The 20283-nt window shown below is 24.4% G+C and overlaps 4 protein-coding genes across 6 annotated transcripts in view; 2 read left to right on the top strand and 2 right to left on the bottom strand.

Annotated features, from left to right (window-relative positions):
* Positions 1 to 7799, top strand: part of LOC129611395 (putative uncharacterized protein DDB_G0277255) — a 147798-nt gene extending 139999 nt beyond the window's left edge. Inside the window, exons 4-6 of one of the 3 annotated variants that reach the window (XM_055524530.1) lie at positions 2299 to 2473; positions 5588 to 6266; positions 7246 to 7799. In XM_055524530.1, the coding sequence (XP_055380505.1) occupies positions 2299 to 2473; positions 5588 to 6266; positions 7246 to 7774 (1383 nt within the window). In that variant the 3' untranslated portion in view covers positions 7775 to 7799. Of the gene's footprint in view, positions 1 to 2298; positions 2489 to 5587; positions 6267 to 7245 lie in introns of all 3 variants that reach the window. The other 2 variants (XM_055524531.1, XM_055524529.1) reach the window with 2 other exon arrangements.
* Positions 7800 to 10647: 2848 nt separating this feature from the next.
* LOC129611396 (protein canopy 4) lies at positions 10648 to 11592 on the top strand. The gene is made up of 2 exons (XM_055524533.1): positions 10648 to 10904; positions 10978 to 11592. Exons 1-2 carry the CDS (start codon positions 10726 to 10728, stop codon positions 11453 to 11455), a joined length of 657 nt encoding a protein of 218 aa, XP_055380508.1. The 5' UTR covers positions 10648 to 10725; the 3' UTR covers positions 11456 to 11592.
* Positions 11590 to 13094, bottom strand: LOC129611397 (histone deacetylase 8-like). The gene is made up of 4 exons (XM_055524534.1): positions 12956 to 13094; positions 12224 to 12897; positions 11782 to 12158; positions 11590 to 11717 (listed from the first exon to the last, which is right to left on the bottom strand). The coding sequence occupies exons 1-4, from the start codon at positions 13061 to 13063 to the stop codon at positions 11695 to 11697; spliced, it is 1182 nt and encodes a 393-aa protein (XP_055380509.1). The 5' UTR covers positions 13064 to 13094; the 3' UTR covers positions 11590 to 11694.
* A 1462-nt stretch (positions 13095 to 14556) lies between these two features.
* LOC129611445 (nose resistant to fluoxetine protein 6-like) lies at positions 14557 to 19006 on the bottom strand. Its single transcript, XM_055524624.1, has 10 exons — positions 18940 to 19006; positions 17519 to 17596; positions 17354 to 17473; positions 17099 to 17279; positions 16743 to 17034; positions 16471 to 16586; positions 16205 to 16415; positions 15952 to 16139; positions 14683 to 15154; positions 14557 to 14616 (listed from the first exon to the last, which is right to left on the bottom strand). Exons 1-10 carry the CDS (start codon positions 19004 to 19006, stop codon positions 14557 to 14559), a joined length of 1785 nt encoding a protein of 594 aa, XP_055380599.1.
* Between the last annotated feature and the right edge of the window lie 1277 nt (positions 19007 to 20283).

Below are 20283 nucleotides of genomic sequence, written 5' to 3'. Positions count from 1 at the left end.
ACAACATTTAATCAATAAAACTAGTCGAAAACAACTAACCGTTAATTTTGCTTTGACTTTTTTAAAACTTCATTCGTTTTTGATTTGCCACGACGTCGTACTAGGAACTTGTTGTTCCAGATAAAAAACATTAAGCTCGAGAGGTCTCGTACGTTTAAGTCTCCCAAAAAAGTTTTAATTATCAACCAGATGTCTCAAGAACACGAATTTTATGATTGGCTGCTTGTGTTTTAATTTCGTTTTCGACACTAAGGATCCTGAAATCCCTGTGTATATCATCATTACGGACATACAAAATAGCGTTGGCGATGTCTCGTAACATCTTGTTTTTAAATATACTCAATATATAGCATTATATAAAGTCTACAATTTAAATTATTTTAAAGTAGCTCGGATTAATTTACACAATTTTTCATTCTTATGAACTAAAAATGAAAAAAATAATAATTTTTTTTTTTAAATAAACTTGAAAAATAACAAAAACTCGGAACATATAGTTGACATTATTTGCAAAAATTTCCCTCTTAACATTTTTTAAATCATATTTTTATAATTTCCATGATATTTTCACTTAACACATTTTCACATTTTTCCATTTCAATGCACACCCGTTTCAATTTTTGCATAAAAGCGGTATAAAACTAAAGAACTAAAAGTTAAAAAGTGAATTTGGAATGAAAAATTTCATATTCCATTTGTAGTGAAAAGATCTAGCCCTAACACCAATTTTATAAATGTTTTCGTCTCGTTAGTAAACGAAATTATAGTTTTGTCGTTTAAATTAGGAGTATGTGCGTGAAATGAAATTTATTACTTAGATATCATTGCGTCCTGTGAAGAATTTTCGCAAGGACTCTATTTGCTTTAATTAAATGCGTATAATGAATGCTAATCCAATAAAAAGAATGCGGCTGAATTCGCGTTTATTCAGTTAAAACTGCACTGCAATAGAACTAGTAAAACAGCGCTGTCAACCAAAATTTTGCTGCAATCTCTCCAATAAATCTCTCTACTCTCTCAACAAAATTAATTCTCCACTGAATAAAATTGATTGAATTTTTTGCATGTTTTTCAAACACATTTAACACGTCTTACTGGCAAAACTATGAGAGATAAAGAAAAGTGTTATATGGATTAACTTTTAGAACATCGAAAAAAACGAAGAAAAAATAAAAATTTTCGATAAATTTCGATTTTTTCAAAAAATATTTCAAAAAACAAATTAAAAATCTCATTTTGACAAGCTTAAACTATCCAAAACTATAACGAAAACTATGGCTTAAATCAAATTGATTGTAAGACAGAAAATAAAGAGCAACCAATCGCCTGTTGAATAACCTCCTAATGGCTGTTTCGTTACATGGTTCCAAATGTTAAAGGCAGTTATTTATATGCAGGAAAAGTACGGTACCTTTTCTTTAACAGGTAAGACTACCGTACAGTAACTCGAAAACGAGTATATCTGCATCCCTCTCCCCTCAATATCTGCATCCCTTATTTGCCACCTTATGCGAAACACGCTGTAAAAAAATTGACTTCGTTTTTTGAATACTTCGGCTCCCATTACGAAAAATTAAACTACACCCCTGGTTATAAATATAAAAGCAGAAAAATTTTTGTATGCTATCAATTTGACAGAAGATCTTTTACAGTTCTACCAACAAAAAGGGGATGCTTTTTGCAGCAAAATGCAAAAACGAGCTGCCATTGCACATCTTTATGATATAAGATAGAACTGCAAATGCAAATTCAACCTATTCTATTGAAGTAACTGTTTAATATCCGACTTTAATTAAAAATGTTCTTAAATAAAAATTTGTTTTTATAAAATGACCCTACAGTTGGGAAGTACAATACCAAATTATTTAGTATATGCAATTTTAACTTAAATAATTTGCATAATTTCTTTCATATCGTATATTTTCCATAATAAGTTTAAATTTATTACCATTTTATGATTTCACATTTAAAAATTTACTAATTTTGAAATTAAAATAAATTTCTGCTTAAAAGCATTTTGCATGCTTGCCAGTATAAAAAGGCGAAATTTCTTCAACTTCCAAACTACATTAAATAATTCGCAATAACTAAAATTTGCAAAATATAAATTGTATACTTTACGCAAATTTATTAATAATATCCCCTTCGAAAAGCCAAAAATTAGTATTTCAAGGAAATTATAAAATTATGAACGAAATCTTACTATTTTAATCAACAGTCCTGAATAAAAAATAAATTCTTTCGTATGACAAAAAAAAAATTATAATTTAATATTTTTTTATTTTTGTATTTACATAGGTCTGGTTCCAAAATCGAAGAGCAAAATGGCGTAAAACAGAAAAATGTTGGGGTAGAAGTACAATTATGGCAGAATATGGATTATATGGAGCAATGGTACGACATTCATTACCATTACCGGAAACCATACTAAAGTCAGCCAAAGAAAATGATTCGGTTGCACCTTGGCTACTAGGTATGGAGGCAAAAAGTAAATGACAAAAAAAATTAATAAATTATAATATTATTTTTTTATATTATAGAAAAATGTAGAAAAAAATATTTATTTTAATTTGATTTTGTAGTGATTTGAAAAATTATAAAGAGTTTCAAAATTTTATATTAAGGTACTCACTTGATTTTAGATAAGGCACGGCCTTGTTTGTAATTAAGAAATTAATGATAATTGAATTTTTAAATTTCGTACATACAAAATTCTATTGAACGTAAGCGACTGTTCCATTTTCATCTCAATTATTAGTGAGAAAGACTCCCTTTATAATTTCTGTTTAATTTTTATCTAATTTACTAGAAGCAAGTTAGAACTCATATAAAATTCTTTTAATTCTGATTATCTCTTCCTCTGTTTCCTTATTTTTTTTTTAAATTAACAACTATGTTATGGTCGAATCAGAACAAAAAATCAATTTAAGAGTTTAGTAGCATCTATTCCAATTAAACTTATTACAATTGCATGTTTTAACTACAAACGATAAGATATTGACATTATAAAAATCCTAGCAAAATTTTGTGGCAATTTCCCAAATCCAATTTCGCTACAAGAATATTATTTTTTATTTTATTGATTTAGACCCATATCAGATATCATTCTTAAATTTTCAAATTAGCTATTTTTGCCCTTTCTCGCCTAGATTATGTATATTATTTTAATTTTTGGTTTCATTCGCCAAGCTTGTCACACAGAATTTTTATTTGAAAGATTTGGCAGTTCATTTGTCTAAAATTTAGGCGAATTTTCTAATCATAATACCAAAAATTCATATTCATTTTTGGCGAATATTCATTCGCTTCGCCGATTATAATGAGGGCTTTACTCGGAAAATATTGTACTTAGAACCAACCCGAAAAACCTATTGTAATAATAAAACCCCCTCAAAGGAAATCTCCTCTATTACGAGATTCTATTCCTACATATACAAGGATATTTTCACTTCAATTTTAAGAAAAAATAAACTCCTTACATATTAATTGCATAATTATATTATTAATTTCAATTTGAAATTAAAGAAACAAAATGAAAAATAAAAAATACACAAAAAGGACATTTACTAATATTCAATTTTCTCTTTATTTGAATTAACAAACGTGACCTTTATTCCACAAAAAAACAAACAATACCCTCGGTATGCCACACGCATATAATTTTTATAATAGAATTTTTGTCGCAATATTATTGAATATAGAAAATTTTTTTGTTCCATAAACAGAAACTGTTTAAACATTAAACAAAAAAATTTTATATCACCGAATACATAACATCAGGAGCCTCTCTACACGTACACATTCATTTATATAAATATGAATAAAATTATACAAGTATGTGAGCTTGCGAATAATTCGGAACGAAAAAATAATATCTACTATGAGAAAATTAGAAAATGAAATTATTTTGTGTGCCTTTTCAATTCCAATTTATCCCTGTATTACAATTTCAATGCATAATCTTACTTAAAAAAAAAAAAATATTCTTATCACCTAAATACACCGAAAATGTTCGAAAAATATTACTTATTCCATTAACCATTAACAAAGAATAAGAAAAAACAAGCCTATAATCAAAAACTTTTGGGCACGCACGTGATATTTTTATACAAGGTTCTTATAATGACCAATTCAAATTCAATGTTTTTTTTTTTCGTTTTTCATATCTTCTTTAACGACAGGATCGCACTTTTGTAAAGTACCAAAAATTTTCATTTAAACTTGTCACAAATCCATTAACAAAACATTCAAGGTGTATGCTCAGTTTAAATTACTATATGCGAGTTAAAATGATTTTGTAATGCTGTGATTTTGACGGACAATCAAGCTGAATCTTCGGGCTGGTTTCGCGGATTTATTTTTGAAATAACTTAGAGCTGTCTGCAGGAGCTTAACAATTAAGAGAAATATTTCGGTACTCCGAAAAATCATTTATAAGAAACGAAGTCAAAACAGGAATTCGCAGAAGCAATATAGATTATTTTCATTTGCTTCTTACTTCAACTTCGTTCTGATTTTTTATTTGTGCGTGCATTGTAATTTTTTTTTTAATCGTTATAATTCTATAAATATTTCTCATTTGCAGAGTACAACTATTTTTTATTGTCGCACATTGCAAGAATCAATAACAACGTCCAAAATAAAGGTAACAACGGACGTTAACTACTTAAATAAACTTATTAAAAATTTAATGGCAGATAATGACATTTAATGCGTCACAAAAAGTCACGAAAGATGATAAGTTCTCATTGTGCTTGTGCGGTTCTTGCTTTAAACTAGTTCTATATTCAACAAAAATTTTAATACGAACATTGTATGTGTCCCACTCTGCTTATCAGCTGAATATTTTCTTAATATAATTTTCTAATTTCACTGTTTTTCCTATACTCAATTCTTACAAATAAGAATTAGATATTCTCCTGTGCGTATTCTATGTATAATATTCATCCATTTATAAAGATCTGATTATTACCTATTTAATAATTTATCCATTGTTGGCCTTTTTCATATTTTGTATTTTGCAAAGGTTTTTTCATTTTTATAACCTTAACAATAAAATTTTATTGCCTTATTTTTTCTTCTCAACAAAAATTTTAATATTGAAAATTCTATTTCATATTCTTTCATATATAAATTGGATAGGAAAACTCTTCAAAAAATTATAAGAAAATAAATATTGTAAAAATGTTATCGAAATTGAATAGAATTACCACAAAATATTGGAAAGGCATTGCATTGCGTTCACCCCTTTATAATTTGAATTTGACTAGCAAAACCAAATAAGATGAACAAAAAGAGAATAAAAACCAATTAAAATATTTTATTATCTGCTGTCCCAATGGATTAGAAACAAAAATGTTGTATATAATTCTTGGTATCTCACAAGTTAATAATCCTTGAGAGAATCCTTAAAGTGTGTTCACACCAAACATTAAATTTTCTATTTTCAATTATAAATTAACCAATAATTTTTATTTTTTTTTATTTTTCAATTTAAAATTTATTATTAATTTATATTAGAATTTTATTAAAAATTTAATATAAATAAATCAATTATTAATCTGTACAATATAATATACATATGTAGGTATGCATCGTAAATCATTAGAAGCAGCTGAAACATTAAAAAATGATGATAGTGGTGGAAGTGATCATGATGATTCATTATCAAAATCAAGTGAAGATCATCGTAAAACATCATCAACGGAATCATTAAATGTTGTTTCATCACCACCACCGCCACCACAATCATATTCTGGTTCAACACCATCAACAACAATATCATCAGCATCACCGACAAGTCAAAATTTAAATAGCATAGGAAGTATAAGTCCACCAACACAAGCACAAATTTTATCAAATATGCATTTACATCAAAATGGACAATTGAATTTACATGCAAATAATGCTGTTGCATTACATTCCGCTGCAATGTTAATGTCAGCTGAAAGAGATAGCCTCAAAGATATTAATATAAATGATAATAATTCAATAAATCATTTACAAGCATTACATGCTGCTAATTTAAGTCAACATATTCAACAAAATTCTCTTAATATAAGTGGTAATAATTGTAGTGGTGGTGGTGGTGGTAATGGTGGTGGTAATAGTGGCACAAATAATATTAATAATAATTCTGGTAATAGTAATAATAATAATAGTAGCCCGAATGGTAATAATAATACAACAAATTATGAACAAGACCCAGAAACCTTTAGGTGGGTTTACAACTACAACAACAATTGTGATCCAATGTCTTATATACGGTGAATTTCATTTTATTTTGTTTTCGTTTTTTTTTTTAATTCTAATTTTTTTTTTTGTGTTTTGTTAAAAATAGATTTGTAATTATTTAATTTTTGGAAAATTTTTATAGCACATTACATTTACATATAGACTTATACAAAATCTTAGTTTATTATTAAGTTTGGAATTTCAAAAATATTTAAGAAACAGATTATTTTCTCGTATATAATTTGGCCGTGAACGAAGAAATCTTGTGACCAAAAAATTAATTTTTATAATTATAGTTTATAATTTTTAAATTTGTCATCAAAACTCTAATTCACAAAAAGAGTTCACAAATTATCATCAAAAGAGTGACTCTAATGGCCCGTCTCATTTGAATAGTTACTCAAATATTAGACTATATTTTATAATATGCACTATTCTTTAAAATTAAATATTAACAATAATGGTTCAAAGCCCTTAAATTTTTTGAATTTATTTGTTTTCACAATTAGCGGGCTGAGAAACCGATACACTTTATAACGGCAGGCCGTACAATCTTTAATCTTAAATTCATTTAACTTGACTAATATAAAAATTTTAATGTGATTCTTAATTTAGTTAATTTAATAATTAGTACACTAAAATTATTAATTTTTTGTATTCTTAAATAAGCATGCTAATTTCGAAAAAGTTAATCAACAATAATTTTATTTTATTTTTAAATTTTGACATAAAACTTACCAGCTCTTTGTTTTGTAGTTATGTAAAATTATATTAGAATTATTTTCCAAATCTGTAATTTAATTTAAAAATAATAACTTTTAGTAATTAGCAGTATTTTATTTTAATGGCCAAAAGAAATAATAATAAAAAAATTTATTTAAAATTTTCTCATAAAAATTCTTTATTATTATTCTTTTTTCCATTAAATTTACTTTAAATTAAATTTTAATTCAATTTCTAATTTATTAAATATATTTATTAAATAATAACTTTTGTTTTTTTTTTTTGTAGAAACAATTCAATTGCTTGTCTTCGTGCTAAAGCTCAAGAACATCAAGCTAGATTATTAAATAGTGGCTTATTATTACAACAAGTAAGAACATTACAAAATCTACAAAGTAGTACACCATCAATGCAAAATAATATTAATTGTGATAGCCCATTTAAATCTAATTTAAATAGTAATAATAATAATAACATGAATATAAATAATAAATATCGCGATAGAAATTTATCATCACAACAAACAACAAATTTATTATCGGGAACATCAACTTCAAATAGTGGAACTATTGAATCATCATCAAATTTAGATAATCAGCAACAGCAACAATCTCAAGAACAATCTCAAATTAATACAAATAATAATAATAGTAATAATAATAATATTAACAATAATAATAATAATAATAATAATCGATTAAATATACAAGATTTAAGGCAAGATAATACAAATGAATTAAATATTGAAAATGATCCACAACATTATTTATATAAAAAAATTAAAACAGAACCAAATTGTCAAATAAATGAAATTTGATATTAAGAAAATTAAGAAAAAAGAAAAGAACGAATTTTTATTTTAAAAAAAAATTTTTAAATTATTTCGAAAAATTAATTATAAATTAAATAATTACATTATATAATTATTATAGTAAATAAAAATTTTTATTTAAATCTCTTAGTTATTAAAAATTATATTTTATTTTTTTCTTTGCAATTCGACCATTTCATATTACAAAAATATAAAAAATTGTTTTATTTAGCATAAAAATCATTTTTCATAAAATCATTGCAATCTCTAAAAACCTAATTTGAATTAGATTATTAAATCAAAACTCGATAGAAAATTTCAATTTAAACCGTGGGTCAAAAATTTAATTAAATATTTCTAATTATATTAATTAAAATACCCATTTACAATACTCTCCATAAGCGAAATATAATTAATTTATCAGGTTGAATTTGACTTTCGATATTCCCAAAATTGTTTTAAATTAGACAATCTCAAGTATTTAGGCTTTATAATGAGTACACTTCCAGGCGAATTTATTCTTCTCAATAAAATATGAAAAATTCTTTCGATTTACTGCTCTATGTCAGACTCAAATGATATTAGTGCAAAGAAATTTTGCCCTAAATCAAATATAATTCTTATAAAAGATACAAAGTTCTCATTTAAATGTTGACTACACCTTATGTTGAAATAAAGCTTAACAATAACAAAAAAAATTTAAAATTAAAGCATAAATTAAATTTTAATTTATGTATGTAGAATAAAATCTCATGAGTCGAAAAGATTTAAATTTTAAATTCAAACTTAACTTTTATTAAATTGAATGAATTCTAAATTTTCTATATTTTAATTACAATTTAATTATAACTTAATTTCATCAGAATTTTTTTAATTAAAAAATCTTAACAACTGCTATCTAAATTTCCTATTATTATTGATATCGCTACAATAATCTTAACTTTTTTTAAACATCCTGTGTTGTTGTATAATATTTGATTACTTTTTTTAATAAAATCAAAATCTTTTAAAATAAATATTAAATAGAATTAAATTACCAATTTTCATATTATATAAAATTAATTATAATAAAATAATTAATATCGAATTTATATTGAAACAACGATATACAATTTATATTTTAAAATTATTAATTATTACTATAAGATTTATTGTAAATAATTGTATTTCTTGTATTTCTTTATAATAAAATTATTAATAAAAAATCTTTCTAATTATACATATATAGAATTTAAAAAAAAAATATTAATTTATTTATTGTGCAATAATTAATAATTTTCATAATTATTTTATTTATATTTTAATAAAAATGCAAAAAAACATCATTCTAAAAATATCAATTTAAAATATTAAAATTATAAAAAATTTATTTTATTTTTTTTTTTAAATCTTTTAATATAGCCAATAAGTAACTTTTTAATGAATTTATTTTAAGAACCAAAGTTATTTAAATATAAATACATAAGTAATGAATTTCCAACGAAATTTTTAATTTAATTAAATAAATAAAATAATTTTTATCATAATAATTGTATATTAAACGCATATACTTAAATAATTTAAGAATTCAAATATTTATGTAAAATTTCTATAGCGTTAAGTATATAAAATGTAATAGAAACCCAAAACAAAAAAAAATATTTTCAAAATTATTAACGAATTTTCATTTCTATTTAATAATATTAAAAAAAAAAAAAAAAATTTAAATCTTAAATTTTTAATCTATATTTAAAAATAAAATAAAAAAAAAATTATTTAGAAAAATTCTATGGCTTTGTTATTTTATAATAATTGTAAGGGATGGATTGCTATTCAATGTACAAATGCAGCTGTTGTATAAGCAGAAAAAGCTAATGATGATTTTGGCTCATTTCAAAAAATTGCACTCAACAAAATTCTCCTAATATAGGTTTCAATAATTCCTTAAATGAAAAAGAAATAATTAGAAAATGTATCAAATTTTCTTTAACATATGAAACCATATGGAGCGAAACTGTATAACACTGTAAAATATAAAGGTCCTCCCGTCTCAAGAACACGTCTCAAGAAATTTGGAACATAACTCCTATGCTATTATTATGAATGGTATAAAGTTATCACAATAGTATTTTGTAAAAGTGCTGAATCATATATGCTAATGTTCTCTTCTTATGTTTCATAAAATAAAGACGATACACCACCTTTGGCACTAATCAGTGAAGAGCCATAATGTATGTTTATATTTATACATATATGTATATGTATTTCAGTATGTTTGTTGCATCTTAAATTCTTAAATGATACTAAATCCAAGTAATTTAAACCAAAAGTTGTTCCCGAATTACAAGTGATTTAATAATATTAAAAATTACTTTGCTCAAGGTTTACAAATTTCACATTTAACCAATAAAATTAAAAAGATTATTGCCTTGGAGTTTCCAATTATGTACCAGCTTCTCTACCGTTTTATATAAAACCTAAAAAGTATACACACAATTAAAATACGTAAATACTTATTATGTACATACTATCACTCTTATCTTCATACCTTACATAATTATAAAAGAAAAATTTAGAAATCATTTATGCGAATGAAATCTTTCTTTATGAGTTCAAATTTAAATGAAAATTTTAATAAGCAAAAAACAAATTTTGAAAAATTTCAAATAATAAAAGTGACAATTGTGATTTAAAATTTAGTTGCTCAATTTGCTGTCAAATTTCATTTTTATTTTTGACAACTTCCAAAAATAATCCTTATAGCCACAAATGCGCCTCTAGTACCCAAAATCAAAATCATAAATAATTCTACAAAAACTAGCAACATTGTTTATAAACAAATTATACAAAAAACCATAAAAGTATTCGCCATACTTTCTTTTTTAATTTGTCAACAACTACTGACATTAGATAAACAAAAAATAGCCAAAAATCTATGTGCCGACGAAATTGAAGAATCAAGAGGAAAAAGCCACATAATGCTATTAAAAATCTTTTTACTTCTATATTTTTCTACAATTGTTTTAACTGAATCAAATCCAGAGGAAAAACAAGGTGTTATTTATCCAAATCGTTGTGAAGTATGTAAAATACTTGCTATTGAATTACAGGATAGATTAGCAGAAACTGGAAAATCAAGTGATGTTCTAGAAATAGGGTAAGCATTATCCTTTATATTTAACACAAAAATTATAAGTTGGCTGGAAACTATGCTTTAATATTTTGTTCAGATATTCATTGGATGATGTAAAACCAAAGAAAAGAACTGAATATAGAACAAGTGAATTAAGATTAATAGAATCTCTTGATAATATATGTGAAAGAATATTAGAATATAACTTGCATAAAGAAAGAGGTGATAGTACAAGATTTGCAAAAGGTATGCCACAAACATTCAAAGCTCTACATGGTCTTGTTGATAAAGGTGTTAAAGTTGAACTTGGAATTCCATATGAATTATGGGATAAACCACCAGTTGAAGTTGCCGAATTAAGAAGACAATGTGAAGTACTTTTAGAAGATCACGAAGAAACAATTGAAGATTGGTATTATAAACATCAAGACACTCAATTAATTGATTATTTGTGTGAACAACGTGTTTTAAAACCAGATGAAAAGAAATGTTTAAAAGAAGTTTTAGATACCAAAGGCGATAAAGGTAAAATCGACGATAATTCACCGAAGATTAAACAAAAAGAAGATTTATGAAAAATAAATTTTTTAATACAATAAAGTTCCAATTTAGATTTCATTCCACTGACATCCATATAACGTGTATCATATAATAAGCATTTATTTGTAGGTAAATTTAATTGTGATAGAATCATGTATACATTTTATTTGTAATAATTAGTGAAGATTTTAAAACTTAAATAAAAACTTTTTACCTACCTATCTTTTATGAAGCCATTTTTTTTTTCATTTGAATGATTTATTGAAGAGTCAAGTTATTCAATCAGATTCAATTGCTCTAAAATAAAAAAAGGCATTGTATTTGTTTTTTTTACTTGTTAATTTTTAAGTAAAATTCATACCCTTAATTTTGCTCATTATTTCATCAAAATATTTTCTAGTATTTAAGTCTTTAATATTTCTGGGTTGAATAGATAACTCATAACCAGGTGAATATTTCAGAAAATATTCATCTTCACCTGGAATATCTTCTGGCAAATCAACATTTTTTATTAATGATGTTAAATAGGTCCAATAACGACTTGTATTTGCAAAATGGTAACCACCACCTCCAAGAAATAATGTTGGTAATTTTTCGTTTAAAATACATTTAATACAATCTGTTATGTCTTTAGGTTTCAAATTTGAATTTCCTAAAGGATCTCCTGTTATTGAATCAGCACCACATTGTACTACAATAACATTTGGTTTAAATTTTTCGACAACATTTCGAATTAATCTGCAATGAGATTATAAAATATATTATTTTATTGTAACAAGTATGAGGTATAAGAAATTACTTGCTTTACAGAATATTCAGTGAACAAATCACCTTGCAAACCAGATTTATATGGAAAATTAATAGTGTAACCTTTAGCGGTACCAAATCCAATTTCCTCAACATTTCCAGATCCTGGATAAAACCCAGGTTCATACTGATGAAACGACAAGCACACAACTTTTTTTGTACTTTCAAATGCATTAGCTACAGCATCACCATGATGTATATCGAAATCAATATATAAAATTTTATTAAAATATTCCCTAAGCTTCAAAATGCCTAATACAACATCATTGACATAACAATATCCCGCAGCTTGACTTCTTTGTGCATGATGCCAACCACCAAACCAATTGATTACAATTTTTCTACCATTTACAATTTCTTCGCATGCCGATATAGTTGAACCGGCAATTTCTTTACAATAATCATACAAGCCAAACCATATTGGACAATCAAATCCTAAACCATATTCAGATAAACAATCTTCAGCAGTTATTTCAGCCTCACTTTCATTTTCTGTATTTTCATCACTGTAATTGTCTCTATTATTTTCGCTTGGAAATTCCTTAAGTACATTACAATAATCTTCCGAATGAAATTTTCTTAACTCTGCATATGATGATGGCTTTGACTTTACAATATCAATATTTTCCAATAAATTATAAGATTTAATTAAACTGTGGACAATTTTGGACTGAAATTTCAATTTTTCTATTAATAATTTTTAAATACGCTTTAGCAAACAACTTTACCCGCCCTTTAATTATTGGATTTTTGCTAGATATATCTAAAAGCTTTTCACTAAATATATATCCGATATTATTGGACGTTTTCTCATTAAGTTCAGATAAATTTTCCATTTATTTTACAACTACAAACTATTTTTAAAATTAATAATAATTAAAATTACTTTCGAGTAATTAATATTACAAGTAAAATTAAATTTTGAATTTTTTAAAACTTATCAAAAGTTAAGCGGATAATATTGCGTTTTCTAAAGGTAGAACTATATTAAATTCGCTACAACCATAAGCGTTCCGTTTAGGAAAGGCTATGTGAGGTTGTCAAAACTATTATTATATGAAACGCTTTTCAAAATCTTAAATACGTAAGATTATCAATTGCTATTAAGATTTTTAATACTCTGGATAAATATTACGATATTCACTTTCCAAAAAAGAAAATTCCACGACGTTGTTACTTCCTATTCATCTCCTTTGTACACCCTTGAATTAACAAATTAGAAACTTAAAAACATTTAAAATATTATACAATTAAACAAAAAAACACGAAGTTTTCCGTATTCTTTGTTGTTAATTTACAAAAGCCTACAAACCAGCAGAACAGTTTTTCCTGTCACAATTAAAACAATTTATATTACTTTGATTTTGTGATTAACTATTTAAAATTAAAGTTTTTACTCAAACACAGAAAATGACAGCTAATGCAAAATATTGGTGTACATTGAAACTGTTGTCTTTAGAGCTATTGCAGCCTTGTTAAGAATGTAAGCGTACGTACAAAAACCTATTAAGTTCACGCAACGTGAAAGTTTACGTAAAGTATTGTCAATAATTTTAACTAAATTATAAATCAATCAGACTATGCATGCGCCACCTGGTTTTTGACTCGACAGTCAAAGATTTAAAATTCTTTAAATGAAAAAGTGATTTAAGGTTTATAATTTATAAAAATATTTTATTAATATTATAAATAGATTTAATTGTTAGAGTATTTTTATTCCCATATTACTATTCATGAATAAATAAATTCAAAGATGATTTATTGTGTTTCTAAGGCTTTTTTTTAGTTTGGATAAAAACAATTCATTTTGAAGCGGGTAAATGCGAGAGGTAATGTAAAAATAATTCAGATATTTCATGAATTACAGTAATTTATATTACATACAAACGTAATTACAGGTACTAAGATAACGGTATGGAAATAAAGAATTTGAAGAAATTGGGTACCAGGATTTATATATTAGTACTTGCCTATTTACATATGTGTGTACATATGCATGTGTACAATATGCGTATGAGCTGGATAATCATGCCTTCTCCGGGGGTAATACTGAAGATTTGGAAAATCTATAATCATACCTAGAAACATATACATCTTTGGCAAGTACATACATACGTACACATTATGTAGCATAAGCACTCAGCAGACTCGATGGCTTCATTAAAATTTCAATTAAGGTCAGTTTTCTTTATTCTTATTTTATTTACATTAATTACTTACTAACTACTATACAATTTTTAATTGGATTTAGCTAAACATTATGATTAAAAATGACTATTTATTAAAATATTTACCAAAAAGAATTTTTTCTATTTCTTGAAATGGCTTTTCAAAAGCTAATACTGTCCAAATAGATATTAATAATGTTATTGAATAACTGCTCCAAAATCTTAAAATCTATAAAATAATATAAATTATAATTTATTATATGTAGGTAGTATAGGTTGGTACTTACAATATCTAAATTAGAAAAATTTGAATCAGTTTTTGAATTTCCAGTTAAAATCATTTGAATAAGTAAATGATTTAAATAAATACTAAATGTTAAACGTCCTAATGGTTGCCAAATTCCAAATGATAAAATTTTATTTATAATTCCACCATATCCTTTATGACATGCAAATATTATCCAAGATACTGCTATAGACCAAAATAATCTTGATAATGATTCATAGAGTGCAACTTCAATAACCGTTGTTTCAGAATTCGGCTGATATAATGTACGATGATAAGGTCCAAATACAATAGCAATTATAATTAATATAGATAAAAACCAGCCCATTATAACAATTGGTTTATATAATTTAATTTTTTCATTACAATATTTATAAATGTAATAGCCAAGTATAATGCCAACCATAAATGGTGATATTCTCGAATGTGTTGAATAATAAATTAGTTCTTGTTTTCTAAAATCGTTTTCATTCCTGTTATTGTATAAAAATATGAACAAGTTTTTTATTAAATTTTGAAATAATTTTTGTTTTTTAATGCTATACATGTATTTAAATTAAATTGTATCTACTGAAGATACATAGAATATAGAAGAACTTCTTAATTCTGTTCTTCAGTACCTACATAATGATCAAATAGGTTACATTGAATTTGTAGTTTTACAAATTCTACCATTTTCGAGCTGCAAAGGTGATCTTTTAGTTTTTAATATTAAAGAAAAATATAAAAATATTAATGGTTTTCATTTGAATTGATTAATTATTTTCTTCTACTTTTGGAAAATATAGTTTTCAGTGAATATTGGTGGACACGAATACATTTTCAATTATGATTGATTGTGCTTTTTAAAATTGCAATGCAAATTTGCAAGAAATTTGTACATGTGGTGCATGAACAAATGCAGAGAAAATAGTAATTTAAAAGCATCAAATTGCATAATATCGACAGTAAATTACAGATTTAAGATGTAAAACTTAGTTATTCAATACGTTCCGGACGTTCAACAGCATATCTCTAATTATAGTTCAGTAATTTGAAAGTTCTGTTCAGATGCTGGTTTGGTGAAATGGAAGCAGAACTGAGTCAAATTTACGTTAAGAACTGTAACGAATTATGCACGAAATATCAAAAATCAAGACACGTATATGTGAAAATATCAAATAATTACCCTAAAAAGAAAGGAAATTTACACAATAGTTTAGAGGCAATATAAAACTAATCGAATGCAATATATACCTACTCACTATGATTGCAATAAATAAATACTTACACTTCTAATGGATTCATATGAAAATTAAAATGCATTGTTTCCTCAAAAATATATCCAGCAGATATTACAATTGCCAATATAATTGGTATCATACCATATTCTTTATATTTCCATAAAATTATTAAAAATAATGGTGATATAAAATATAATTGTGTATCAACAGCTAAATACCATGAATGTCCTAAGCACTAAAAATAACAAGAACAGCTATTAAAACTGCATAATTAATTGTTATTATATAATGTAATATTACCATTTGACCAGGATGAACATAATTATGTATATAAAGTAATGTTGACCACCAATTTCTTTCACATAAATCAATTATATGATTTGGATTCCAATATGGTCCATCACCAAAATAACGATATAAACTGACCATAATTAAAACTAAAATTGCAACTAATGGTGTTAATCTGATATAACGATGTAAATACATTAATGGAACATTAAGTTTTCCATTTCTGAAATTTGGATAAATAAATATTTTACTTTAGTAATTAAAGTTAGAATTGGGACCTGAAATTCATTTCTTTAAAAGCACTTAAAGTTAATAGACATCCACTTATTACAAAAAATGTATCAACTGAAATATTTCCAAATTGTATAACCATTGAATAGAGTGTTCGGGACCACTATACAGAAAAAAATAATCCATAATCCATAATTGAGGATTCCATAAATGAGGATAAAAGTGCATCCATAAATGAGGATTCGACATAGAAAATAGAACTCTTCTCAAACTTCATTGCAAAGAAATAGAGAGGCTCTTATTGTTTATATATACTTACGTTTACATAATCGATTCGATTAATAAAATTCAATCCATACGAAAATGTGTACTCGTGCAGGAATACAATCCAAATAATTGTTAAAACTCGTATACCATGAATACATTCAATATGAATATGATTTGAATGATCGTCATGATTACTTTGGATTTTAAACAAATGTTTCCCATTCTTTTTAATTGAAAATGCTGTTAAAATTTTAGAATATCCATTTCCTTTTTTCATTGAATCAAAACTTAAATCGTATACGGTTGAAACTATTACCAAAAATGCTATTAATCCTAAAATGCTCCTTCATTAAAAATAATAATGAAGAACTCAGAATTACTATTTAACTTTAATTAGAGATTTCTTACATGGCGACATAATCTATTGGCCGAAATATTATCTTCTCATTTCCTTTACAACTATTTGCTAAAATTACATTTGTTTCATCATTAATTTTACTTCCTACTAAATTATTTAAAAATTCTTTTAATATAGAATTAAGATAATCTGGAGAACAGCTATTTGGTATACAAATTCCAAAAGAAATTCCTAAAAAATAATGCTTTAGAATTATGTAGAAAAATATAAGAATTTTTTATCTTTGATTTAATGAATTTATATACCTGATGATGCTGGAATTAAATGATATTTTGGTAATGGATCTATAAAATCTGATTTAAAATCTATTAATTCTTGTAAATTTTCCAATGGAATCTCTGCTTGACAATATTTTCCTTCAATTACTTCGAAATTTTTATTATTAGCAATTTGTATTGAAATATTTAAACATTCTTCATAATTTCCTATTTCAAATAAATGTCCATATAATATACCGGGTGTTTGAAATGTACCCCATGAATCAATAACTGAAATAAAATGACAATGATTTGGGAGTTTAAAAAAATATTTTCAATATGATGTTCGTAAATATTAATTTTTATGTTATGCCATACGTCACATTATTTAAATATTTTTGTTTTAATTTTAGATTGTGTTGATGAAAAATACTATTTTTAAGAATCTGATAAGTAAAAACTCTTCAGGATGCATGATAAAAGCAACAAAATTAATGAAATATGAAATATTTGTATTAGGAGGATTTGTACTTTAATACTTGACTTGAGTTGCGGCTTTTAATTCAGAGACAGATTTTTCTAATCTAAACAATGTACTTCTCATAATATTTTCCGCAAGGCAGGGTTGAAAAATGAGAAACTAACTTGCTAGAAATTAAATTTATCTAAATTTGAAAATATTGAATGAATTTAATCTGAAAATCAAAATGGAATTGAATTCTCAATAACTTTTAAATCCATTTACCTGAAAATCATGCTTAAAAACGAAAATATAAGTACTGATAAATTTGATTAAGATAAATTTCATAATATACGTGTACTTTCTTAAGATATTTAAAGTACTATTTAAATATTTGTATAATAAATTAATAATTTAATTAATGTACAAGAAAGTAAAATACTGAGGCCAATAGTATAAATTTTAATTTATTAAAGATTTAGATTTAAGTAAAAAAAAATATCATTACCGTGGGAAACGTAATAATTTTTTTTTTTTGATAAAGTATCTTACGAATTCAATGCGAAATTTAATGCATATTGAAATTTATTTTTTGATTATTGTTTATTTTACAAATTCTCATTAATTTTAGTATATTATTAAATGTAGATTTTAAAATATGATTTCATAAGTGGGATGAATCAAAAACAATTTAAAAAATACGATATAAAGATTTTTTTACAAAAATCCGAAATTTGTAATAAAATTAATAATTTTGTAATGTTATTATAACCTATAACATAGAGAAAGTCCATTGTTTCCCAACACTGTAAATAACTTTATTGAGCCATTAAGAAATTTTATTTTTTTAAAAAGCTAAAATTTTTCATTTTATCTTGATTGAAATAGTTAATAAAGAATTTAAGTTAAGAAAATAGGAAAATATTAAAGAAAATTACAAAAGTTCTTTTAAATCGGCCTGTTTCTTGAGTGCGAATTTTCTATATCGGTCTCATTTTAACAAATCAAAAAATAAATTTAGAAATTTATGACTTAAGAATGAAATAAATTTTTGCTTGTTGCAAATCAATTTTTAATATTTTTCAAATTTTATATTTTAAGTACATATAATGCAAGTTTAAGCTTACCAACTGAATATAATTAAATTATTAAATCCATATCAGTTATTATTTACCTTCCATAGCCCATAATTCCTTGTTACGAATACTTTCTTCAATTTTTTGAATATGATTTAAACACATTATTCTATTATCAATGTCATCAATTATTAAATTTTTATATTTATAATAATATTTTTTTATATATTTATAAAATTTATTGCCAACACTATCACCAAATATTAAATTACTATTATTTTTGTTATCAATGCCATTATTAATTAATATTAATTCTGGATTATTTATATTTACTGCACTTACTTCAGTTCTTATTACTTCGATAACAATTATTATTATTGTCATTAAATTTAAACATCTTATATTCATTGTGCTTATAAAATATGAATAAAATTCCAATGATATTAATTGTGATTTTGTTAATAATGTGGTTTATGTTGTGAGAGTGTTTTATAAGAAAACTCTTTAAGTATTTAAATTTTGTTTAATTATATGGAAAATATTGTGACTTATTAAGTCGAATTTATAAATTTAACTGACTGAGTTTTTAATTACTTATTTTTTGGATAATAAATTAGTGTTAATAAACAAAAACCCGAAAAATAAAATAAAATAAATAAAAAAAAAATTTTGTCAATGCAATTCAAAACTTTCAATAAAATATAAAGAAAATAAAAAAATATAGCAGAAGACGGAAAAAAAATAATAATAAGAAGAAGGTTAAAAAATTTATAGCAGTTAATAGCTTTGTAACATTCCTAGAATTCATTATCATATACGAGTCAGTCTCAAAGAAGATAAATAATTTATAACAGGTTTTTATTAACTTTTATATTTATTTAAAAGATGATTTGTTTAATCATATCAATTGAATCGTTTTATTGTTATACAAAAAAAAAAAATACAGTAGAAGGCAATATAGTTGGTGCTGGGCACATTATGAGTATTCACTATTGATTTCCTAACTTATATATATACAATAGTTAGAATGTTGTGTTGTGTTAATTTTAATTCTGTGGTAGTTCATCCTATTGATCTGAATTGTATTCACTACTCTTAAATCTAGGTCTAGACTTTTAAGTAAATTAAATTTGTTGTATTGTTTTTCCCTTGTTTGTTTTTATTTTTTCTCCTTTTTTATTGTCAGTTGTTTCCTTTTATTAGTAATATTCTTATTTTTACGGTCTGGTCGTCCCTTTGTCGGTATAGTTTTAAATCTTACAGATTGTGTTTCAATAATTTTATTTAAATATCATTAATATTTAAAACATTTATTGTCATTTTTATAATATTTTAATGACAGAACAACAATTTTATGAAACGAGTTAATAAATTTTGTTTCTGAAATAATGGGGTTTTACTGTAAACTTAATACTTTTAAATTAATTATTTATTTAGTTAAT

This window comes from Condylostylus longicornis, unplaced genomic scaffold (genome assembly GCF_029603195.1).
Source record: "Condylostylus longicornis isolate FDR11 unplaced genomic scaffold, ASM2960319v2 ptg000049l, whole genome shotgun sequence".
Lineage (NCBI taxonomy): Eukaryota > Metazoa > Arthropoda > Insecta > Diptera > Dolichopodidae > Condylostylus > Condylostylus longicornis.
This window is presented reverse-complemented; position numbering and strand designations above follow the sequence as displayed.

Bases quoted from the DNA above. Each gene is read 5' to 3' on its own strand.
- LOC129611397 (XM_055524534.1), bottom strand. From the start codon at position 13,063: ATGGAAAATTTATCTGAACTTAATGAGAAAACGTCCAATAATATCGGA. The intron at 12,159-12,223 runs GCAAGTAATTTC...ATCTCATTGCAG, and splicing joins TTCACTGAATATTCTGTAAA to ATTAATTCGAAATGTTGTCG. The intron at 11,718-11,781 runs GTATGAATTTTA...TTTTTATTTTAG, and splicing joins AATAATGAGCAAAATTAAGG to AGCAATTGAATCTGATTGAA.
- LOC129611396 (XM_055524533.1), top strand. From the start codon at position 10,726: ATGCTATTAAAAATCTTTTTACTTCTATATTTTTCTACAATTGTTTTA. The intron at 10,905-10,977 runs GTAAGCATTATC...TATTTTGTTCAG, and splicing joins AGTGATGTTCTAGAAATAGG to ATATTCATTGGATGATGTAA.
- LOC129611445 (XM_055524624.1), bottom strand. From the start codon at position 19,006: ATGTGTTTAAATCATATTCAAAAAATTGAAGAAAGTATTCGTAACAAG. The intron at 17,474-17,518 runs GTTTAAATATTT...AAAATTTCGAAG, and splicing joins AATAGGAAATTATGAAGAAT to TAATTGAAGGAAAATATTGT. The intron at 17,280-17,353 runs GTATATAAATTC...ATTATTTTTTAG, and splicing joins TTTAATTCCAGCATCATCAG to GAATTTCTTTTGGAATTTGT.